Genomic DNA, 25,702 nt, shown 5'->3' on the forward strand with positions numbered 1-25,702 from the left:
CTGATAACCCAACATAGTCTTTTTAATCTGCCTGTAATGTCCCATATATCATTCCTAGCGAACAGCTCACATTTCAACTAAGCTCTCGCCTTACATGTTTCTCGTCTCGTCAAATCGGAGCCCCATCGAAACCATGTCAACTACCTGACCATCTGCCCAGGTTATTGCCACACTGCCTTTCACTCGGTCTCCGCTCGCTGAGTGTCAGGCAAATTGACAACTTCATTGCCACTAAATATGGTTAATGACCAAACGCTGTTTGTGGCCAAAGAAAAATTCTTGTCAACGCAAAAACAAAAAGTAAAAAATAATGTCAAGCGGATTTAATTGTTTCCAAGTGGTTCGACACGTAAAGTCAAATCCCAGACCCCGAGATCTGCGTGGGCTGAGCCACTTTTGATTTGCCTGGTCTACAAAAAACAGCCGAACGGACTGCGATGGGGCACGGGTCGAGGGAGTGAACGCTTTGAAATGTGCCGCCAGCAAAAATTGACTTTGGCATAGCGCAAAAAACTCGACAGTTTCCACATGTGTTGGCTCGCACTGGCCCCCACGATCACGGCGCTGATTAATATCTCAAAAATTTTTTGGCTCTTTGATGAATTATTTCTCAACTCGCACTTCTCAGCAGCGATTTGTTCTGGTTTGCCGCAGCATCAGCAGCAGCAGCAGCAGCAGCAAGCGGCAACAAAATAAATAAATAAAATAAAATTTAGCGCAATTTTCTCGTTGGCGTTTTGTTTGTTTTGCGTTTGCGGTTGCTCGATTTTTATGGCTTGTTTAAATGTTTTGTTTTTGCTCCACGTCTCGCGTCTCGCTTCTCGCGCCACGCTTCTCGCTGCTGCCTGTTTGGCTCTTTATGGCACTCGAATTTATAAGCGAGCTGATTGATTGAGTTATTCGCAGGCGCTCTGGAGTTGTAGATGTTTGATAATTCTTTTAGGGAAATATATAGCAAGAGCTAGCTTCAATTTACGCAGCCGGACTGATTGGGAAATTGTAGCCACACGTCTGTCTGAAAGCTAAATTCATTACAAGCTGCAAATGCAGCGGCATCAGTTGCCCCACCAGCCGCTAATCATCTTATCTGCGTCTTTTGCCCATTTTCATTAAATTCGATTCGATTAGAGGCCCGTCGCGGCGCACACACATGGCCCGTTGATTCATTTGTGAGAATTAATGACTCAAGTGGCGCAAATTTGCCCGACACTCGACTAGGAAGTGGCACTGTCTATCGTTAAGTGCAGCCCGAAGACGCCCCCCGTTGCATTAACCGAGCAATTTAATTTCCATTTATGGGGCCCACCAATAGAATCCCCAACCCCCCGTAACCTCGAACTCCGAGCCCCACATCCATTCACGACTATTTGGCGCAACTTCGCCAAATGATTAATTAGTCTTTGGCCGGGTCTCTGCGGCCTTCTGCGGCTCATGTTGTTGATTCTGCGCCGCATTGCCATATTTGCGGCTGAGATCTATCTGATGGTTTAATAATCAGACAAAATTGTCTATTGTGCGCGCCGGCTGCCAACTGCTCGACTGTCGAGTGCTTTCTGATGACCCAAAACGTGGCATGGAATGGGTTCAAAAGGCAAATACTAAATCATATTTTGTTGGGCCATTTGCTCGTTTTGACTGGCGGATAAAAAAAATTGCTAATTGTTTGTCTTTTGTTCCCGTCGACGTCTCTGGCTCTGAGTCCATTCGCTTTCTACAATTAAACCTAAGCTGCGCATCTTCATGGGGCCACGATTTCTTTCGTTTGCCAACTCTAATTGCTTGGGCTGGGATTATTCTGCTGCTGCTGCTCGCTGGCTGATGTGGCCCAACTGATCGTATTGTATGGCAATTACCATTAAGATTTTTGTTCAACTTTCAGAAAGTGAAAGTCTTGATCTTCTCTTAGATAATTGTGTTAGCATGCTTTGTTTTTTTCTTATTCAAAAACTTACGTGAATTAACTTGATCTAAGTAATATTTGGACGTGGGAGCAGTGTACATACCTGTAAGCAGAAGATGGAAAAAAATGTGAATAAAACTTTATTGGTAATTGGCAGCACTTTAAGTCTGACCTATTGCCCCTTTCTAGGTTGACCCAACATTTACTCAAGCATTTAGCGTGGCCCCAATTAGAGTGTCAAAGCCCCCACAGCTTATTTGGAGCTGCCAATATTATTTAATTTTCACAGCTCTCGCCCGCAAATACTCCCTCCATTCAACTACAAGGGTACGACGACGACGACGACCGTCGTCAAGCAGTTGCACGGGATTGTCAAAAAATATAAATATTGACATTGCGTTGTAATAATGCTGCATTAACGTTGCTCCTGAGTGCCTTTGGCAACGTTATCGCGGGGCCCACACAAATGAGGGAAACCCAAAATGGCGACTGACGACGGAAATGAAAAAGCAAAGCTCCTGCCTGCCAGTCCGATGCGAGCCCAATACTTGGCCAAAACTCGCTGCGAGCCAAAGCTTAATAATGTAAATTTCGCTCTAAGCTATTTCCAAGGACTAATGGTGCGTTTAGTCAGCAGCAACCCCTAAAAGCCGACTACAGCGAACGGAGCAGCAACAACAAAAAAATAATAATAAAACAAACTTGTCCGCACACGTCACAAGGTATACTAAAGAAAGGAACTGGGGCTGGGGCTGGGGCTGAGGCAGGGGGCAGGGGCTGGCAAAAGAAATCATCACGAGCCGCAAGTTTGCGTGCGACGCGAATGTCGCCAGCTCTGAAATGTCGCTTGGCGTTTTGGTAAAACATTATTAAGCGCCAAAGATTATGCAAAGAAAAACAAATGCTGGGCGGCAGCATGGGGCGGAAAAGTGTGTGCACGAGAAAAACCAATATGGCCGCCTCCAGAAAGAGATGCCGCGTCTCGCTGCCTCATTATGTGCCTGTGTAAACAGCCAGCACAGTTTGTGTATGGCATAAGGCATATTCTTCAAGCGCACACGTGAGCCCGGAAACGAGATGCGTGTCCGCCTCCTGGTTTCGCATAAATTTCATTGCAGTCAACATCTTCAATTGTCGCATATCGGCACAGAGAACTGATCGCAGTCACGTGATTGGAGGTCTGACAGTGACAACCAACTTCTCGTGCCCACTAATCGCTCGCTTTTGCAACCCGCTGTGCACTTGTCGTCGCCGCCAGTTGGGGGCGAGTTACCCTGGCGTGTATCCTGGACTGTGTCAACAGATGTACGCCGGCACTTCCTAGCCGGGTGCTTGGCAAAGTGGCTGCTTGCCATGCCAGAGCTTGGCTTCTTTTGTTTCCTTTTTTTTTTATTAAAAATAAAAACAATAACGACGGTCACACGCCCATCACACGCCCCCTTCTGGAAGCACATATAGATATATATGTATATAGATATATTTGCAGCCCTTTTCTTAGCTTTCATCTTTATGTCACCGCATCGATTTTTTTTTGCCCTTCTTCAGCTGCTGCTGCTGTCGCCTGGCTGCTGTCTTCATCAGGCTGCCACTTAAGAGCTATCCCAGCCCTCCATTTATACCCTTGGCTAAAATTGTTTGTTTTGGGATTTGCATGTTTTTGCACACGCTCCACTCAGGTTCAGCTCCTTGCTTCTCTTCACGCCAGGGCATTGTCTCTATTAGAAGTTAACGCATATTTATTGTCGGTTTTTGCACCTTGAGCCTTCTTTATATCTGTTTTTTTTTTTCAGCTCCCTCCCCGCCCTCTGTATATCGCTTTGGCTTTCTTGCTTCAATGGAAATGTTAATAAGCTTTCTGTTTGCTTGTTTCTTGTTGTTGTCGTTGTTGTTGTTGTTGTCACCCCAGCCCCTGATATGCCAGCAGAAAGCCTTTGGCGCCTAAAATTAGACCTCCATTTGGCTTGGCAGAGCGTGGGCTCCGCTTGACAACTCAATCAGCTTGATTAACATTTTACTTTCAGTCCCCGTTTGGGTCTTAGCCTTGGCACTTGCTCAAGCATTAGCCGCCCGTCGACGTCTCAAGTGCTTGAAGCTTGGCGCTGGGGTAAGGTTAGCTGGCAGAGGCGGGCGCCGGAGATGGCGATGAAGTGGCTTTCGAGAGAGCTGAGCCTGATTTCACTTTGGCCACAATGGATTTATTGTTTGCACTCACAGACGCCGAGCTCTGCTAAAAGCCTCTCCAGAGCCATGGTCGGACAGGAGGCGATCCTGCTCCGACGCTGAGCAGGTGGCCGGGTGGCGGGTGGCTGGTTGTTAGGCATTAGCGAGTGTTTAGCGGCCATTTTGTTGGGCAATAATGGAATCTGTACGTGACATAGATGGCATCGAACGATCTGGATTCTGGCTTCGGGAGTCTCGCTCGGCAACTTGAGCCGACTACTGTGTTAGATCAGGGTCCGAATTCGAAAACAAATCATAAAACTTGAGCGGAACAACAAGTGCAAGGTTCACTTTTGGGATGATGTCATTCGATGGGATTTTGGGCACTCACCAAAACAGATCTAATGCCTGGCAGATGTTCTGTGTGTTCCAATAGTATCTCTTGTATGTTCCCCAGTACCGGGTTCTCTTCCATAAACTAACCACAAGTTTCAAGACCACAACAAGCTTGCATATGAGACGCGTATTTTCGCTAAACATGATATTTAAAACTGTTTTATGTTTGGGCTACAAAAATCTTCAAAGACCTTTGCCCACAAGCGCTGCACACAAACTGAAATCTTAGTTGGGACAAATGGGAACATGAAGCCTGAGCTGTGGAACAATTTCCAATTCGACTGGAAGTCCTCTTGAAAGTGGATCGCAAGCTTATTCCACGATCTTTTGTGGATCGCTGGTGCCCAGACCGGGAAGTGCAATTAGAATTCAACATTTCCGTGCTTCCGCGTGGTTTAATTTGAAAATTTTGTTTACAAATCGATTTTCACAATCAATTTATTTAATATCATAAAAGCCCTTTGGCCATCCAAAGAACATGCTGTGATCATATTTAAATTTCATTCCCGTTGCCAACCATCATAATAAATATGCAGGCAACTGGCCGCTTTTGCCGTTAGTCGAGGACAAAGAACCCACCAGAAATAACAACAATATGCACCACCAGAAACAAGAAAAATACCAACTCACGCGCCTTTTCTTTCCGTTCTGTTCCGTTCCTGGCCCAAGTTCCCCTGCCCAAACATAATGTCTCCCTCTCGGCTCCTTCACGTGCGCTGAAATTTTAAGTGAGTTTTTCTTCGAGTCGACATCGCTGACTTTTGGCTTTTAATGACGTCGACGACTCTGGGGCATTCTTATGCACCAACACACAAAAAAAGCACACACACAGCCCCACACACGTGTGCGTGTGAGTGTATTTTGGTTGGGTGTGCGTGAACATATTTATACAGAAATTTAAATTTTAAAATAACAACATACACCGGTCTCTCGATTCTGTTGCTGGAACTGCTTGTGCTTCATTGCTAGTTGCTTCATTACCTAAGTCCCAGGCTGTAGCTGTAGCTGAAGCTGAAGCTGAACCTGAGCCAGGCAGGCGACCCAACGACCAAGTCAGCCAAGCGACCAGCCCGAGGGCAGACGGTGAGATGGGCTGCTTGAAGTGGGTGGGAGCATGGAGCATGTCTGGGACTGCGTTTCTTTCCTGGCAACTGGTAGCAAAATGTCATTTTGTCACGAAGCGGACTTCAACTTCATCATCGCCATGCCACGCTCTGATCATTATGTTTATTAAATTGCCACACACACACACACCCACAGGCACACGCAAGATTTGGTTTTTCATTTTCATGCAAAACGTTGTTGTTCTTGCTTTCTTTTAGCCACTCAGTCTATCGACTTTCCCACAGTGAAAGTCACAATTATTTGACTCACTTTCCGCTTCCATTTCATTCTTCAGCTGCTCGTGCACTTGCTTTAAATACCTTCAAAGAGCAGAGGCTCTCATCTGCCGTGCCAATTTGCATATTTTGAAACACACACACAGTCACACACACACCCATGTCAAACACGTGTATGGCCTCAGGTGTACATCGAGACACATTTAATGCCCGGCCAAAAAGTCAGTTCTGGCATCTTTCGAGTTCATAAATGAGTTGAAATAGGTTTAAATTTGTTGATTTTTCTCGTTACGTATTTTAATATCTTTCAGACGGCAATTAAAGCAGCTTTCTTGTTCCCTGCTTGCGCCACGCTCAATAAAATGCAAAACGAATAAAATAAATTTTCATTCTTTCACGCATCATCATCAAAATGAAAAGCCAAACGAACAGCGCAGCTCAACACCAGCCCCGACCTAACCCGCCCTGAAATAGCGTCAAGTGAAGCGCTGCTCGGCATAATTTGCATGTGTCTCATATTTTCATAACTCTGGCATCCCAACACCCTAAATAATGCTCCGCAAAACACCTTCTTTCAGCGCTCCAAAGACACCAAAAAAAACTGAAGACAAGCAAAAACCAAAAAAGAAAAACAAACCATGGAAAGAAAATCAAATAAAATGTCAAAGAAAATGCTGCGAAATATCTTTGTCGTTTTCCTCGTTTCATTTCATTTCGCTTGTATTTTACTTATTTATGTACACATACATATGTGTGTGGGTTTATTTGCACCCACCCAGCCGCTGTCTATGTTAATTTTTATTTATTTTATTTATGAATCGCCTTATGCTTGACACATACACATACCCAGCTCTCAGGTGTGGGAAAGGGAGAAGTTTCATAAATTTGTTGAGATTTTTGCTGCCTTGTTTGACAATGAAAATATGTGTTTATGGTGAAAAGGATAATACGCCAGACAGCAGACAACTTCATGGAGCACACAACTGTATCGAGCTTGGTTCGAGTTCTGGTTCTGGGCAGGCGGACCACAAATTTCAATTAGTTTTAGATGAGAGCGCGACCTCTCCACAACTTTTGGCATATTAATTGATGTGCCAATATTTGCATAAATCAATAACCGGCAAATAACAAGACGAGACGAGACGCGACGCAGCGAGCACACATCAATTATTCGGTGGACGATGGCTGTGGCTGAATAAACGTGAACGTGAACTGACCGCTGACCAGGCCAATTGCACAACAGACTCTGCCGACCGCCTTTCCCATTCAATTAACACTTACAGCTCACAGCGGAAAGCTGCCAGACGCTAATTATAGACCGCACACAACGTAACGTAATGGGGTTGGGGTTGGGGATTGAGGGCCGGGGGTGGGTTGCACGCAAACGACAAGTGCCCCCGGACAGTTTCATTTCGTTTCATTTGTTCGCGTAAATTGTATAATTAAGTTAAAGTTGTTTAACAAATTTGTACAACAATAAATTTATTAGCATTCGAAACTGTCCCGCTGCACAGTTGCATGTCAGAGTTAATTGTTGACTTAGGTCGCCGCCCCTGGAGCTGGGCAGGTGGCAAACTGTCAACTACGGCCAGCTATCCGTCCGCCCGCATCAGACAGTGGTCTGGCTGGCTGGCTGGCTGCCCCCGTAGGGGGGGCACGTGTCTAACTAAAGGAGCGAGAGGTGATTATGATTTATGGAACTGGAGCTGGCAATGGCGTGTGGCCAGAGAGGGTTTACTTTTTCTTTTTGTTCCACAAAGGAATCAATAATTTGTTGTGTTGTGAAAGCTAATGTCGAGACGCAGAGCTGAAGCGCATTGATTGGTGGGTCATCAAGCCGAGTGTCACGCTTTGGCTGCACTGTGGTATCAATCTAGGGTTTCCAGCCAAGTGGAAAGTCGTAAAATTTGTAGCCCATATATTCAATACTTGATTCTCGAAATTTTACAGAATATCGCGTTTAGGTGCAGCTTGGTCATATGCACGTCTCCCTTTCCCTGACTGCCTCAACTTTATGGTGTCATGCCGGGTAGATTGTCGCAGGACGCGCTGCGCGCTTCCTGTCGCCTGCCGCCTACCGCAATCCTTGTCGCCTTTTCACACGTAATAAACGAAGCCGTAAAGCGACGTGGACGACACAGCATTGCCGCACATCCCATGGCCAAGTGTAAAAGTTGAGCGCGCTGCCACTTTTTATGCCGCCCATCTCTGCCACCCGCCACCCGCTGCCAGCTGCCTGGTGCCCACAGCCACCTCCGTCCCGCAACCTCGATTTGTCTTGGCTTTCTTTTGGTGTACGCACGATTTGTAGTCGTTCGTGCTGCGCCAAAGTTTTCTTTTCGCCATGCCATGAAATATAAATAACATTTTCAGGCGCTGAAAAATTTATGAAATACGCCGCCCCATCAGAATAAACCCCCCTTAGCCACTCGCCCGCCCGCCGCACGCCCTCCAATCCACAAAATAATAGTAGTCCGGCAATCTGCCTGGGGCAATCTCACGTATCGATTTTCAGGATAAACTTGAGGCCAAGTTAACCTCGTCTTCGTCTCGGGTTTTCCATTCTTTCTACACATTTTCACACTTTATTAAAGCGCCAAAGTAAAAGTCGAAAGTTAGTCGTAGTTTATAGTTGTGGACGAGGCGGCGGCAAGTTTTGCGCTTGGACAAATTTAAGGCTTGGCTGCTTATGAAAATGCATGGCAACATTTTATTCTGTTGTCCCGTATTTTATATCCTGTGGCCCGGCCCGGCCCGGTTATCCTCAGCTGTTGAGGCCCATTAGGCAAATGTTAGGCATCGAGCAAAGTTCCCATTGTCATAATGAAAACGAAGGCGTGCGTATTATTCACGATTAGATTTCTTGTTTTCTTATTGTTGTTTACTCTTTGCTGATTTATGATCATCATTAAAACTTTTCAGATCGTGATAAACTTTACGCTCAAGGACATTGCGCGGCTCTCAGCGGCAGAAAATTCATAGGAATTCGCTTGGCATTCGTGAATTTGCACCCAGCCCCAGTTCCAACCCCAGCCCAGTTCCAACCTCCAGTCCCGGCCAATTCCAATTTTCATTTACCAGTCCGAATCACATAACAAATGCAATTGTTTAGTTCGTTGCGTTTCCTTCTGTTTCATTCAATTGTAAAGCCGAAGCTGGTGCTTTTATTTTTTGTACTTTGTTGCCGCAAAATGAAATTGGGGAATTTACTTTAATTTGTTTTTCGTGCCGCCGCAGCAGGCAACCCCTAACCGCGTTAGCTCCCGCTCCCGCTCCCAGCAGCAGCCCTTCCAGTCCTCCTCCATTGTATTCCTGCGCTACCCCAACCTCAGAACCGAGTTGCTCAGCTTGCTTTTTAAAATCAATTTCGTCTACTTTTGTGGCTCTGCAACCCCTACAGCCCGCCCCGCCACGCCTTTTGTTTTGTAGTTTCGGGCAAATTGAATTTGGCATAGAACTTCCTCGCTGTAAGGGTCGGGTTCTGAGGAGTAGGGGCACCTCAGAAAGAGGTGAAAGTCTGTTCGTATGTTTCTTCAACTGCATTTTGTGCTTTTTTTTCCTGCTTAACCACAAGTTTTTGTTGCATTGTTTGCTTGTCAGGCAATTCGCTTTCTGTTGTTGCCACAGTTCCCAAATGCAAAATTCTATTATGTTGCATTATTGGCCAAGCACATGTGGCAAGAGGCAAAGGAATGTGCCACTGGAACTGGCCAGCTTCAGTCCATGCAGATGCCGATCCTCGGATCCCGATTGAGAGCACTTCATTTCAAGAAAGCCGCCACGTTAAGCAATCCTTCATAGCAAGCGCTTCCCACTTTGGCCGCCACTCGCTGTATAACTGTTCCTTTTCCCGCTAAGCCCCTCTGGCCAACATTTGGCTGCCTGGCGCTACGTTTTATGGCTCTGTGACGTTTAGCTGCCAACGTCGTCGCACCTAGGTGCGAAAATATGGCCAAGAAACTTGACATTGCCAGGCGCTGAGCTTCTCTGAATGCTCCGCCTGTGTCTGGTCGGTCTGTCTGTCTGACTGTCTGGTCGGGCTGCCACGTTGCCGGAAGTGGCGTCCGGCGGTGTCTGTCGCTAGTAGCGACGTCTCCCAGCCTCGTCCGGTGCGTGCTTTGTTAGCGAAAACAACGCAACTAAAAATTGCTCTCAAGGCGCCAGTAGAATGCTTCCAGCTCCGAGCTGAACTTTAGTCTCCTCGCTCCCAATCGCTTTGGGTGCGTGCGTTTGCGTGTTGGATGTGCGGCTTAGGCGGGCAGGGAGGTGGAGGGGAGGGTCTACACACGAGAGGTGTTTGGAATTTCATTAATATTTTATTACTTTTTTGCTGACTGCATAGCTGGTGGGGACTTTGCTGTTTTCTTGAATTTATTAAAAGTGCTGGCTGCCGCGTCTGGAATATTTTACATTGAATTCATCATGGGAGCAGAGTCGACCAGACTCGAGCAGAGCAGAGCAGAGCAGAGCAGTTCAGTGCGGTCCACAGTAAAAGTTGCAGCCGTGATGAAATATGCCCAGATAGCAATCCGAGCATCCTCTGCTAACTGCCTGCCGCTCCACCATGTACCACCATGCATGTGTGTGTAGTTGATCAGTTGTGCAAACAGAACTTTTCGATGTCATCGGGCATCGGGCATCATTGGGACTGCCTCACAGTCGCCCCCTCCGAGAGGCGGCGCCTAATGAAGTCTTTGTGCCATTAACCAAAGAGAAGGCATAAACAAGTTTCGAGTGCCGTTCATGTCAATGTCAGACATAGAGATAGAAAGAGAAATAGAGCGAGGTCCATTGTCGATGGGGCGAGTTTATGCCAACAAAACATGATTGAACATGATTACTGTCACACATGCCAGGCAAAAACTGACAGCAAAATGTCAGACCGTAGTCCGGTTGAGATAGATCCCCAGTCCGGACTACGGGCTGGCCCAATCTGGGCGCCGACTGATGACAAACGCAAAGCACAATGCAAACAAACCTCGTACTTGCTCTGAAGTTATTATATTTCCACTTATTGACGGCCAAAAATGAAATGAAAACAATCAACTGACAACTGTCAGCAGAACATTTTCTATTTTTCGACAAAATTTCCCAACTGCTGCTCGGTAGCCATAGAAGGCCACAGAAAAAAAAAGCAGAAGGAACTTAAGCATTTCATTGTGCACCATATTCAAGGGAAAGGAGCAACTGAAACGAACCTCCCCCCTTAAACTAGTTGGCCCCAAAACTTTCTCGAGCAATCAAAAAAAATCAAATAAAAATTGGGGTGGAGCACAGCGAACTGGGAATAGAACTCGAATTGAAGCAAGAGTTTAAGTAAATTATTTTGTCAGAATAAAAGAAAAGCAAGAAATGTGCACATAAGTCCCAGCAAAAACTTGAAGCCTCGAGTTTTATTTGCTTACTCGTATTATTCGTCTTGCGGCAGGGCTGAAACTTTGCGAGGCCTCAACAACACACGTTTTTGCTGTTACCTTAAGAGTTTTTCACTGCTTTTGTCCCACCCATAGAATCTGAGCCGAGAGAACGTGGCGTATGCGTAATTTGTGAGGCAGCACATCAAATAAATTGCAGTGCAATAAAGCACAGCAGAGAAAAGCAAATGGGGGGATGCGAATGAAAAAGACTCGGCGAAATACAACAATACGGACATTTTCGTAGGTAGAGCAATAAGTGCAAACATTTCACTTTCGAGTTGAGCCTTTTCTTTGCATCTCCCCCCTTGCAGGCTGACACAATTAAAGCAGGCGTTCCATTGGGTGGGCGTGCCTCTTCGCCTATTCACTGTGCGAGTTTTTCACTTTCATTGAAGGCGGGCTAATGTAAGTTTCGTTTGCTGTCAGCTGCAGGTGCTTCGCAAACACCAAAGTGGCATAATCCCAGCACTTTTTACTTCCCTTTTTTCAAATTCAACTTCTCACATGTACTTAAATTAAGTGCACTAAGTTAACCCCACTATAAGAGGCATCTAGTGCACAAATTGTGCTCAGGCATGTGAGAAGCTTGAGGGAAATATCTTCATTTAGTTCACATCTAAGCGACGAGAGCTGTTTGGCTGATTTGAATTAAGTTTGAGAGGTATTTAAAAAAGGCTAACAAAGTTGATTTTGTTCAAAATATATGTTAGCGTCATGCCTCTGCAAAGGTTGAATACCTTGGCTATGTACGATTTATTATTCTGATATTGACCAAGCTAGGAGTCCAACATTATTGCAAATTATTTTTAATGGAATATATATTACTCGAGCTTAGTCTTAGAAGTTTCGACATTCGGATGGAATCTTATAACCTCAACCTTCAAACATTTAACTCCCACTTCCACACAACAGGGATGTGTTGTATTGTGTGAGACAAAAATCTTTGAAAATTACTATTAGGATACGCGGTTGGTGCGCAAATAAGTTTCATGCAAGCGTTTCCCTGGATTTTCCCCACTTGCGGGCGGAATTCCCATAAAGCCCGTCTTAGCGTGCAACTGATTAAGTAATTAGAAAACAAATTTCCGCTTCTTAGCTCCTTCTTAGTCAGTCAGTCAGTTGGGACAAACTGTTTTGTATATAGTGTAAGTAATCCGCTTGGGCTATGTCCAAGCAAGTAGGCTATAACCTAACCGTAATCAAAACAAATGTTATTTTAAAAAGAGCGTGTATAAAATGTTACGAAGAAATATTAAAATAGACTTCAAAGCGATTAAAAGTAAGTTGGCCAAGAAAAAATGTAATAAGAAAAAACACCGTTCTGAAGAATGCAAATCACAAACAAATTATCCGCTGTCCAGACTTTCGGCCCGGGCTTAAGAAATGAAATTCCAGCGCTCAACATTATTTCCACGAAATTAAAAAATTTACGCGCACACAATTAATCTTGGCGCAGCAGCAGCAGCTCAGCGAAGAGGAAATCTCGTCAAATGAGCAGGCCAGTAGACAAATTCCAAGGAAAATGCACAAGATTTTCTTTTTTCGTTGAGCACAAACAAGACAAGAAACAAATGCGGCACGTAGCGAACGCTAATCAAATAAAAACATTAGGTAACATTTACACTTTGATAGCCAGGGAGAGGGAGAGTGGGAGAGAGAGAGAGAGAGAGAGAGAGTGGCAAGGTGCGAGACCGGTGTGGCTCAATCTAAGACCTGTTTTCTTTATTCGTATGTTTTTCATTTCTTTTTTTCTTTCGAGACACTATTATTATTTTACGACTCTCGAATGTTTGCTCCCGCATTTTTGAGCCGGACGCAGGACACACTAACTGCCTTTCATTAGGCTGCGGCAGCGGCAGCCACTGCGACGAGGGTGGGCTACATAGCCAGAGACCTCTGTACGTTATACGATATGCATAAAATGCGAGACCGACAGGCAGGCAGGCAGGCTGAGGAGCAGCCGGTCCCTGTAACCTGATGCGTCGTCCTGCGTGTCGCGTCCATTGTAAGTTGATATGCTGAAAATGTGCTAAAAATGTGGTTGTTGTTTTTTCCACACGCCCCGCATGCAGTGCGTAAATGTATCTTGTATCTATATCTATGCCAGCGCCTAATGTACACACACATTGAGTGAAAGATACATTTTATGCCAAAAAAAAGAATAGCCTTCATAAAAATTGATGTTGCATTGTCGCCTCAGTCATAATGCGCAACTATCGTAAAACTTCCATTAGTCGAGCGCATTTTGTGTTTGCCTAACCATGAAATTGCGCTTGCCCATGTATCTTTAAGATACAAGTTTCGGCAATCGCAGCGAAGCTCCAACTATAGCCATTAAATATGTGTATCCATCGATTTGTTTATTACTTTATTCCAAATACCGCCTTATCACTTGATCACTTCGCATTCAATCGCAGAAAACCACTTCAGCTGCCTCAAGTGCCCATATAAAGCATTTTCCCCTATTTTTCGCTCAAATATAGCCGAACATGAAAACTACTTTAAGTGTCGTCTGCCATAAAAGAGCCAAAGGAACTAGCTGGAAAACTCATGAGCCCAGGCAAGTTGTTCACACACACATCCTCTGGGTCTTGGTCTCGAATTTGATGTTTGCCTTTTTCTAACTATCTCTCGCTCTCCCGCATATCTCTTAACTCTATCCTTCTCATTCTTCCTCTCTCTCCCTCTCTCTCCGGTTGTACAGCTGCGACATTGTTTCTACGCGGCGCGCACAATTTTAATGGCTCAGCCTCAACAGTAACAAACAAGAGCTAAAAACATTTTCCATTTTCCTGCCCGCCTCTCGCTCTTTTCCTTTCGTAGTTTGTGCGCCTATTTCGCTGCCTATTTGTTTTGGTCTCAAATGTATCTTAAATTTTATTTTATTGTTTTGTTTCGTTGCCTTCGTTTGCCACGCATCTTTTCTGCCGTTGCTGTGTCTCGTCTCCTCGCATCTCGCTTCTTTCTGCTGTTTTCCTCATAAAAATGAAAATGATTTTCACTGATTTCCCGCTCTAGCTCTGTTCGCCTCCGACTGTTGACAACGTTGCTGTGTTGGATTTTCTGTCTGATAAGCCCTTGGAATGTACTTTTCTCGCTCTCACTCTCTCTCTATCTCTGTCGCTATTTTTATCGCTCGACTCTTAAGATGAAATGTCCAAAGGTTGGGCGCAGGGGGTGCTGGGCACAGTTGGTCCTTTCGTTCTGTTCTGTTCTGTTCTGGTTTGTTTTGTTTATCCAGAGAACGCACAGCGCCAAATTTTATTAGTGACCGCATTTTGTTTGCCTTTTTAGTGGACCAACAGCTGGCGTCCAGTCCGGCTCTTATCTGTTGCCTAATTTCGTCCTCTAAGCCGACTTAAGGTGCCCAGATTTCGGCGCATTAAAAGTGTGTGCGTGTGTTTTTTTTTTTATTATTTGTTGGATTTATTACAGCGCCGGCTGCCCGCTGCCCTTACAATGAATCAAACATACACATATTTAAGTTATATCGGTCAAAAGTTTGACTTCTGCTGCCGTCCTGCTCTTTTTGCTTTCTGGTTAGCTGTGCCATTGAGAGCTTCCGCTGATAAATGAAATCTTTCAGAGCCCGGAGCCTGCAGCTGGTTGGCGGCTTCAAGTGGCATATATTCGAGTATTTATAGCGAGGCAGATATTTTATTAGCGATAGCAGCTAGTGAAGAGCGGCAGCTGAGGTCAGCGCGGAAATGTGTTCGGCGTGGTTGGGTGGGGCGGCAAGTGCATTTAGCGGTTCCAGTTCCCACAGCTAGCTCATGATATCTGAGTGAGATTTATATGGAAAAAGAAGACCCCCCAAGATCAACACACGCACACGCTGTCAACACGCATCGTCGCCTCAGATCAGCTATCAGAATGCATTTGGCGCATAAAAAACTAAGCGTGGTGCACTAAAAAGTTGTCATTATATAGAGTTTTTAACAACTTCTGGCAATACTTTTATGCGCTGGCTAGAAAAACTCTGCGGTGGAGTCCACAGCTTCAGTTTTAGCCAATGCCGAGCAGAAATCTAGCGCTCAATGCAATTAAAATAAGAAATGCTGAGCACTCGTTAAACCCAAGAAACAACTCGAATGCGGAGGCGGTGGCAGAAGAAGAGCATTGAAACAAATTTGCATTCAGTTGTGAAACATTCTATAAAAAATAATAAATTTAATGTTCGACAATAAAAAAGGCAAACACTCGCATATTTTTATGAGTTTTGCGTGCCTCTGCGTTTTGGTCTGGCTTGGTCCTTGGGGTAACCTAGAGTGGAAATTCTCAGAACTTGCTACTGCAATTACTGTAAACAATCATCAGTCAGTCATTCCGTCAGTCCAGACAATGTGCACAAGTCGTAAAGTTCTATACTTTGTCCGTAGCGTGTGGTGACTAATGCCTCAGATTGTGCCAAGCCGAGAAGCTGTCACAGCTTTTGGAGCTATCGCCAGCAGCAGCACGCCTATTGAAATGCCGAAATATATAGGCAGCCACATCCGCTGGCTGATATATCCAAAAAAAAAAAATAAAAAACAAATCCCAGCGGATGAATAACCCATGTAACTCGTCTCTGTCCCAAGGTAACAGCTCGAATTCAATTTTCAAATATCTAGCACTAAGTCAGCATTAATTTTGAATACGAAATCGAATACGAATGCCCCAAACGAGCCGAACGTTCTCTATGCCCGACTGGGACTAACAATATTAAAGGCTGGCTGGCTAAGCGGCTTTGCCCAACAAAAATCAAATTATAATATGAACGAGTGAGCGTCTCTTTATCCTTTTACCGATTTCATTTTTTACCCCGCTTGCTCTAAGCGAGAGACCCTCAATAGCAGGAAATGCCAATGGGGCATAGCACACAAAACGAAACGTGGCGCAAGGGGTACGTACGGCTTAATGCTCTTGGCTAATCTCGAAATGACAAAGCGACATTAACGACCTATCAGCTGGTGGTGCAACTGCATCGAGTGTGACTCCGACAGGGAGAAGATGGCGGAGAGCGAGGGCAGAGCACGTAGAAACAGCGCGCAGCAGGTCGGGAGGGTTCAGGTCAAGTCGGGATTGGGCTCACCTTTAACATACCTAACAAATTGTCGGTGCTAATTTATCTTTCAGCCAGGGATTGCCAGCTCGAGTATTGCTCATTTGCGGTTGTCCTGCGCATCATTAAAGTCCGGAGACCTTAGACTAACCCTCCAACGTGCGCCAGGTTGAGTGCATGGGTATTAGGGCCTGTTGTGTATGTGTGTGTGTGAGTGTCCTTTTTTCTAGTCCCTTTGCGCTTTGCAAAAATTGCTGTAGACAAAAAGGGCGTTCGTTTTAGCCTCCTGCTGTTTACGTGTAATTTTCCCAGCATTTTTCTCAGACATCCCTCTCTCTCTCTCTCTCTCTGACCCTCTCGGTTTTCCCATTGTCTGCCTGTGTGTGTGTGTTAGTGTGCGTGTGCCTGACATTTTGAATATCCTGGCTATGGCACTGTCAATTTTTTAGCAGCTACCTTTTTCTACTCCTTTTTGGCCTGCTACAAATCGCTTTGATTTACATAATTCTGCGCACAATTCGACGCATAGTTTTGCATATTTCTTCTTCATCTTGTTGTTGTTGTTGTTGTTGTTGGGTGTTTGCATATTTTTTGACAGCTGTCAGGAAGTAATAAGTTGGAATTTCGCTCGCCGGCGCCTAGTCAGCTTCTGTCATTGACAGTTTCCGCAGCTCTCTCCCAACAATCCCAACAAAATCACAAAAAAAACAGCAGAAAAAAAATATATATATACATATATATAAAAAGATGCGAAAATCGCTGCAGACATTTTACAAATGTCGCTGCCACCGATGTCCCCAGGGAGGCGGGGATCTGGAGTTATGCAACACTGGCAATTGTAAAACATTTTACTGCCCTCGAACAGTTCCTAATATGACAGCTGTGCTCATGGCATCATTAAAGCCAGACTGGGCACGCCAACAAGGTTGATTTCAAGGATTAGCCGCTGAGCAGCTTATCGACAAGTGAGGATTAGGCGGCCGGGCATCAGGACTTATCTGTTCTTAGGCAGGAGATCACTTAGGCCAAACAGACGAAGCTGAACACAGTTTGTGGCAAGCAGGTCTTAGGAGTAATGCTCCTTACACTTTGAGAAAACACTGTATATACTTTTCCAGATTTGAACTATAATTTGGCATTTTAGAAGCCTAGCAGCTAGTAAATAATTGCGGCCAGTTTTCCATACCCTTGTCTATGTATATAACACATAAGTTTTTCAGTTTACCATCACTAAAAGTATACGATGTTCTTGTCATATATTTTCCCAAACCTGTATGTTTCTCTAATTGTATCTGAAACACCTGGCACATCAGGTTTGATAGAGTTTGCTACGAAAGTGGGGCATTTAGAATCTTCATGCTTGCAACACTTGCCACATCTGCCGTAAAAGAGAGTTTATAGAATAACCGAAATCTTCATTTTGATAAAATAACTTGAGTTCTGTTTCGATCTTGGAATAGGCTTCATTTCCTTGACTCATCTTAGTTAAAATTAAAAGAAACAATTATGATTCAAAAACCGCTCACATTTTATTTGAGCCAACGAATTACACTACCTGAACTGCGATTAACCAAGCTTTATGTCGACTTTTGTTTGGAACAGTTTTAAATTTTAGCTGTGAAAAGTGGCCGCTTTCGATGGACTTCCGTAAATAGACTGCGCCAATTGGACAATAACACTAAATCAAGTGCAAAACTATTGAAATATGCGATGCCAAGAAACAGCGGTGAGCATTAAACAAATCCAAAGCAACCTCAAGAATCGACCGCACCCGCCAACAATAATTGCCGCGCAAATCCAAACAATACAACAGATTGTTTTTATACACAAAAAAGTAAAAACTGTGTTATCGAGTGAGCTCGACTTCAAAATACCCTGTAATTTTTCGGCTATATAATATATATACTTTTGAACGTTTATTGCTGAATAACTTCGATGCTTAATTTCAATTACAAGGGAATCAATATGGCAGTCAAATGTGTGTCTATACCAAATTACAAGGCTTTACCAAAATAAAAAAAGGCTCTTTCTGCCTGGTACATACAGTAACACAAAAGGAATATACCAATTTATAACCATTTTCAATGGGCACAGGGTATAGCAACAGCTTACGTAACGAGCAAAACAATCGAATTTGTTCAATTGAAAGATACCCCGTATCAAAATTTATGACTCATCGCTAGCCATTTTAGTCAGTGACCGATTCGAAGATGAGTCATGCATACCCTTTTTGCCAAGCACTTTGTATAAGGTGTAAAAATTCAAATTAATGCAAAATCAAGAGAAACAAATGAGGAATTACCCTGCACTTTGTGTAGGGTATAACAATTAAAGTACCAAACAAAACAATATATAATCTTCAACCAGGAGATACCCTGTGCACAGAACATCCTAACCTATTGCCTAATTTGGGTATACCCTTTCTGTCGAACACTTTGAATAGGGTATAACAAATCAATTTAATCCAAATACTAAAACGCATAAGAATTGTACAGTTTTCCGAAAAAACGATTTCGCAAAGAAACCAAACGTACAAAAATAAACAACGCGGAGCGGTCGAAGTGGCCAAGTGGCTACTCAAGAACCGCCACCGGGGCTAAAGGTGGATACACACGGCCACATTCGCGGCACCGAGCATGTGGGGCATTTGGGGCATGTGGGGGAGCGGCCTCATTAGCTGTTTGCGGGGACCAAGCGGGGGTTGGTGCGCGAGGCTTGCGGTCTGGTGGGATCATAAACTAATCAGGTGCGGCATAAACAAATAAATTTTGTTGTTTTGCGCTGCTGGAAAAATCAGTGTGAGAAAATTTGGAAGGCGAGATTCCAAATCGAATGCGACCTTGTTGGAGTTTAATTTCGAAATGCGTTGCGTGCGTTGGACTTGTGCTCTTTTTTGTTTCTTCTTCTCCTTTTGCCATTGTGAATAGCACGCGAAAGAGGCCCCTTTCTGGCAAAAGTTGAACAGCTAATTTGGCTAATTTGGGCCTGGCCAAAATAAAAATATAGTCACTGATGCAAATCGGAAGCCATAAATAAACATATACAAATTTCCAATATTCTTGGCATTTGTTTTTTTTTTTGCTGTTACTTTTGTTTTTTTTTTGCAATATTTTCACACATCAACAGCTGCCAAGCGAGAGCAGAATATTTCTCATTTTCTATTCTCTGCGTATTTTTATGCCACCATAAAGACAACAAAAAAAATAACGGAAAAAATAACAGAAACCAAAAGAAGGCGCAAAATTTTCGCTCAGAATTTTTATGACAGGCTGTGGGCGGATGGGGAGAGTGGCTGGCGGGGGCGGGCAAAGTCTATTGGTAGGGACTGTGTTGCCTTTACCAGCTGCCCGCTGAAGTGCTTCAAAATTTACGAGCCACACCCCCTCCCCACGCCGCCCTCTGCACACCAACATTTTATTGAATTTTATTTCATTCGCCAAAAGTGAAGTGCCGAAAGTCGTCGTTGTTGTTGTTGTTGGAGTTCGTGTTGTTGTTGTTTTTGTTGTAGCAGTAGCCGTTTTGCAATTTATTGCTTGCAGTTACGAAATTTATTTCTGTGTTTTTGCTGTAAATTTACAATTTTGTTTTGCGGGATTCCACTCCACTCAAGTTCTGTAGGTAGAGCCCCGCCCGCCCGCTCCCTCGCTCGCCAACGGCCAGCCTTACAGCAGCATAGAAACCTTTATTCTTGCTATTTTTCTGACTTACTTTCGTTCGTTCTCTCTGTCTTGTGTGTGTGTGTTCGTGTGTGTGTGTAATTCGTTTCGGCTTCAATTGTTTGGCAATTGTTTTTATAACGCCAGCAAGCAGCAGGTAGATGAAGTGAAAGAGGAAATGTCCAGAAATAAAGTTATGTAAATTCCATGCGTGTGTGTGTGAGCGAGTGATAGTGAGAGAGAGAGAGGGAATTAGAGAGCGAAACGTGGGCAAATGCAGAAAACTTCAAAAGTCGGAAATAATAAAATTGGCCCAAGACTTTACACTCAAATTTGTGGATTGTGGGAGATAAGTAATAAGGGATATTCTCCTATTATCAAAGAAAAACTGCTCAAATTAGTTTATTTGAATAATTATGTGTGTTAATTAACAATAGAGTTTAACATGAACTTTAAGGAGTAATATGTTTAATAAGAGGTTGTGCTCTGTGCGAAAAATGCTTAACAGGAACTAATCATGTTTTATTTCAAGATGCTAGACTTGACAGGGAATTTGACAAACAGTAAAAGAGTTGTTGGGCCCGATAAGCAGAGGTAGTCTAGTGGCTGGGATTTATGTGACAGGCGGCGGCTTAAATTAAATTTGCCAAAGCAACAAACGGGCAGAAATCAACGACAAAGGAAAAGGGACAGAGTGAGGCGGACGGACGGGCGGGCGTACCTACTGCGAGATGCAGGCAGCGAGCAAACAAACTCAAAGGACAACAGGCAAGGGGACGAAGGAGGGAACAAAGCGAGCTGGCAATTGTAACCAAACTCCACTCGAAAACCCTAACTCGAGAGTTTTTCGAGGTTTTCCTCGTTTTCTCTATCTGACGCCGCAGCCGCAGGCGTCGCATTTGGAATTCTTTAACATGCGACCGGAATGGGCGACGGGGCACTGTGGCATGATGAGTTGCCAGTTTGCGTCGCATAATTTGCTGGCTCTATTTTTTATTTTACTTTTTATTGTTACTGCAGACGCTTTTAAATTTTATTATTAAGACAAATAATGGAAAAGCCACTCGCTCAGCCGGAAAAATCGATGCTGCAGCTAGAGAGAGGGAGAGAGAGGGAGAGAGAGAGAAAGCAATTGCAATCCTGTTCCAGTCCCTGGACCCAATCTCAATGTCAACCCATCCGTCGAAAGTCGAATTCACTTTTCCAGAGATCCGGCGACTCAACGTGGCTTTTCTCTAATTTGTTTAATTTATGCAAAATGTTGGCGATAAGCGCCGCTAATTTGTACAAAGTTGTCGCAAGTTTTTCACGGGGTTATGAAAATGCCACTGAAAATGAAAATGAGCCGCGGCATTTTCCAGCTTTGCCAGCTCGCTGGCTTCTTCCAAAGTTTCCCCCGGCGCACAGCTTAAGGGGCTTAACGCGGCCAGCTTAGTCGAAATAATTATCGAATTTCAATCGAAGCAAGGCACAATGCATTCATTTGGTGGCTCGCAAATGAGTTTACAGTCTTATTGGAATTATCACAATTCATTTGCGAAATCACAAGCTCAGCCAATGACCGTTAAATAAACTGCTTTCACGACTTTCCTTTGAACTTGTCAAATGAAAACCATTTTAAGCTACAATTATTAAAGAAAGAACTTCTAGAAGTTTAAATGACAATTTTATTAAAAGTAGTAGAAGTTCTTAAATATCATCCCCTAAAGATAAGAAATTCTCAATCCAAAAACGAAAAATAAATCAGAAAATATTAAATTTTGGTCGACTTAACTTCTAGAAGTTGCTTCTTTAATATTATCACACGAAATAATCATAAAATAACAATTTTGGTCTTTAAAATAATGGACATGAAAACCTTTTCGAAATTACTAATAAACAAATTTTTAATTCTGTATTAGCTAAACAAAAGATTATAAAAAAATTCGAATATAGAAAAAGAATGTGTAAATAAAATCCGATAAGTAAAGTCTATTTACGACTTTCCCTCGATCTTCTCTCTATTTTAATGGAAATTAAAACCCTTTTGAGGTACAATTTATAAAGGAGAAACTACTGAAAGTTTCATCGCCAATTTTATACAACTTTGTAGAAAAAGTTCTTTAATATTATTTAATAATTCTTTAAGATAAGAAATTCTCATTCCAAACTCGAAAAAATATCAAAACAAAACTAATTTATAGTTAAAGTATAGTATAGAATAGTTACACCTACGATTAAAAATTCGAGTTCTAACACATTAAAAAAATATTAAAATATATTATACCTTAAGCGTCATGAAATACAACTTGGGAAGACAAAAAATTAAACACAAATACATATAAATTTTTTTTTCAGAAAGAGGGCTTAAAAATCTCTGCATTTTCTTGTTTACATCTAAAACCACAAACGAAAATGGAATGGAAAATGAAAAAGAATATTAGACAAGAGCCATAGATGAAAAGGAGAACCGTTATATTTGCTAATCAACAAATCCATATTTGTTTCACAATCTCACAATATTTCAAACTGTAAAAGTCAAGCGCAAATGGAACGAAAGGAGGAAGAAGCACACAAAAATAAAATATTCACGATTATTTGGGACCAATTATTAAATAATAATCATTTTGACAGTAACTCAAGAATTTGATTTGAATTGAGAAAAACATATGTAACTACAATTGGGACTTGTCGCTGAGCAGGAGGAGATTATCACCTGCTGCACTGCAACCGAGTCGAACTGCTGCTGGTACAGCTACTCACTCACCTTGTCTGCCGTGTGTGCGCTGGGCCGTTGAGTTGGCTGCGGTATCCAGTTGACGATTCGGCAAATGCTGATACTCGTAGTCGTAGTGCGAGGACTGCTGAGCGGCGGCGGCGGCAGCGGCAGCGGCTGAGGCAGCGGCTGCGGCGGCGGCGGCTTGTAAATTCTGTTGGTTTTGATGCTGGAGCGTTTGGCTGTGCAGCGGGGCGCCAGCGGCGGTGTGGCGGCCGGTCATTGGCAGGGTGCCGGGGCAGGGGCCGCCGCCCGCGTCGCGACAGTCGAGCGTGGACTCAAACTCGTAGGGATTCATTGTGGTCGACTCCAAAGGACATTCGTCGTCGTCGGTGTCGGTGCCACCGTCGTAGAGGCTGTCCGTGTGACGGTATGCGTGATGCTGGCTCTGCTTTGAGAACTTAATTTTGGCGGCTTTTGCGGGCCCAGAAAGCCGACACTCGGTACAGACAGACGAAATAGATGAGGCGAAGATGAGAAGAGGAAGAAGAGTGAAACGAAAGAAGGGATCAGAAGGAAGTCAGCTCCGTCAGCCCAGGGAGCAGTTATCGCTGTTCAGCAATTAGCAACAATTTTTCACTGCACTTTGATTGCACATTTTATCCAATTCACTTTGAACTTCAATTTCTTGTTACGATTTTTTCTATTCGTTGTAATAATTTCTTCTATTTTTCTTTTACTTTGCGCACATTTTGATGTCTTTCTCACTTGTCGGCACTTGTCTTATGCCTGCTTCTTCTTGCGGCGTTTGCTGAAGGGAATCAACAAGAATGAACACGATCAACAACAAAGCGATTTCACAATATTTAAAATTGATTTTGGTTTGCAATTATTGTGGCCAATTTATTGTTGCACGAAATCAATTGAAACACACACGCGATAAACGCGACAAACAAAAAGGAGAACGAAAAGGAGACCACGAGTCAGGCAGGACAAGACGATTACTTAAACACACAGGTGCGATTGCGGGGCAAGCGGTAAATTTTTGTAGTAATTTTCGTATGCGTTTGCTTTTGCTTTACGCTTCAACTTCAACTTGAACGTCGAGTTCGACGGTCGTTTGTTTGTTGCGCGACGGCCGCGTAGCGTGCGGGTCGGCTCAAATGCGAAGTGAATTCAGCGAGCGACGATTTCAAACTAACATGCTCGGAGCAAATTGTTCTGTGTGCTGGCGCACACAAGCAAGAGCGGTAGCAAGACATTGTGAAAGAGAGGGAGAGCGCGACCGAGACCGAGAGAGCGCATGCAGTTTTCGTTCAGTTTTGCCACTCAGAGCTCAGCTGAGCGCATCGCAGAGCGCAAGTGTCGTGGGAGGGCACTGATGCTGCGTGCATTGTTGTTGTTTTACTCGTTTGACTGGTCTGCCGTCGCTGAGAACGCTCTGCGCATGACGTCGCTGCCGATGCGCCGGCAGCGCTGCCGCCGACCCCAATCTGCAAAGCGCTTAACGAAACTCTGCTGATTAGTTTTGAAGGTTAAAAAAGTGCGTTGAAGTTTTGGCAAAGCTTGCCGACGGCGCAGGGGAAATATTTATATGTATGCGCTTAGGGGTGCTAACTGCGCTCATAGCTTCGTTCAAATTTATCTACTGCTATTGACTTTTAACAGTGACAGCAAATAAGGCTAGAATAACAGACGACGCTAACGGCAATTTACATTGACACTGTTACATACGTGTGTAATGTTATTTTTAACATAGCTCAAATTCTAATGTGTTTATTGGCCAGATATGAAATGTGGTCAGAAAATGGGCTTGCTTTAGTTGAAAATTACTTTAGGTGCTTAAATTTGAGCTATTATGATTGGTATAAATTCAAGTTACCTACTAGAAATTCAATTACATTAGATGACTCAAATTTCTCCCCCACTTAATTAGGATTTGCAGTCACCTATGATTCCGCTGAAACAAAGAAAATCTCATACAAAAACATTCTCCCATAAGCTGTCACACTCAAAAAAAAATAAAAAAGAAAAGGAAACAAAAAATTCTTCAACTTCATTAACGTTGCAGTAAAGTTTTAGTCCAAACGCGTTCTGGACACAATGCAGCGAGAGGAACAACCGAAAAACTTTGCTTAGCAGCCGAAAAATGGGCAACGCAGATTCACAAGGGGCAGAGGGCGACTGGACAGGGGCGGGGGCTGGACGAAAAGTTTAAAATGCTGACAGTGAAGTTGTCATTTAGCGCCGAAGCAGCACCAACAACAACAACAACAGCAGCAGCAGCAGCAGCAGCAGCGGCAGCGGCGGCCGGGCACAGTGTGGCCAAAACTCTGGCTAACGAAGCAACAGACAATGGACAGGCCAAAGAGAAAGAAGCAGAAAATTGCGTTATAAGCAAAGTAAAGGACATTTCGCTAATGGCTTAACTTTTGAGCAGGTTTGGGGGCCAATCCTCATCCGCATCCACACGCTCGTGTCGTGTAGCGGAAGTTGTTGCTGAAGCTTTTTTGACAGCTTTGAAGCAAGCGAAGAAGAAGAAGAAGACCAACATGAAGAAGAAGAAGAAGATGTTCTTTTCACGGAATGTGGCAACGCCGCATGACGCGCGACGGGCCTGAAACTGAAATTATTTGCGTAGCATTTGCAACTGGTTTTTCCTTTTTTTCTTTACAGACTTCTTGCGCTCTTCCTCTTGCCTTGCACTGCTGTCGATGAAAAGTCAATTTCCTGTTGTGCACTAGACTAGACGCACCAAGAAGCAGACCCAACTAAGCGCCAACCCGAATCGCTTGCAACTGACACATTGCAAATTTTGCCACAAAAAAGTCACAAAAGCATTTAGCACTCGGATTCATGGAGGTCACAGGGTGACTTCCTCCAGGACTATATAATTGTATAATGTGTGGTAGAGAAGACAAATTAAAAATTGACTAAGTCGCCTAGGAAACAGCTAAGAATCTGCTGTGCCCCTCCCTCAGTCGCTTTGAGTTCTTCAAGTCATAAGATATAGCCCAATCAGAATTCCAGAGTGCTTGTTCAGGTTCATATAAATGCATTTATGCTCAACACACAAGCTCATGTTCTGCTTTTTCCG

General features: G+C 43.8%; 1 protein-coding gene across 5 annotated transcripts in view; it reads right to left on the reverse strand.

The window, feature by feature from the left end:
• The window catches only part of Ten-m (teneurin transmembrane protein Ten-m), a 153,290-nt gene extending 129,513 nt beyond the window's left edge, over positions 1-23,777 (reverse strand). For 3 of the 5 annotated variants that reach the window (XR_010437009.1, XM_064688985.1, XM_064688984.1), the window contains exon 1: positions 22,657-23,777. Coding sequence is in view for 4 of the 5 variants with exons in the window: in XM_064688985.1 (XP_064545055.1) it covers positions 22,657-22,963 (307 nt within the window). In the remaining variant the exon portion in view is untranslated. The remainder of the gene's footprint in view (positions 1-22,656) is intronic. The other 2 variants (XM_064688987.1, XM_064688986.1) reach the window with 1 other exon arrangement.
• Between the last annotated feature and the right edge of the window lie 1,925 nt (positions 23,778-25,702).

The sequence above is a fragment of the Drosophila montana genome, unplaced genomic scaffold (assembly GCF_035044405.1).
Source record: "Drosophila montana isolate Dmon_TW-CO22-7 unplaced genomic scaffold, ASM3504440v1 contig_3216_1, whole genome shotgun sequence".
Lineage (NCBI taxonomy): Eukaryota > Metazoa > Arthropoda > Insecta > Diptera > Drosophilidae > Drosophila > Drosophila montana.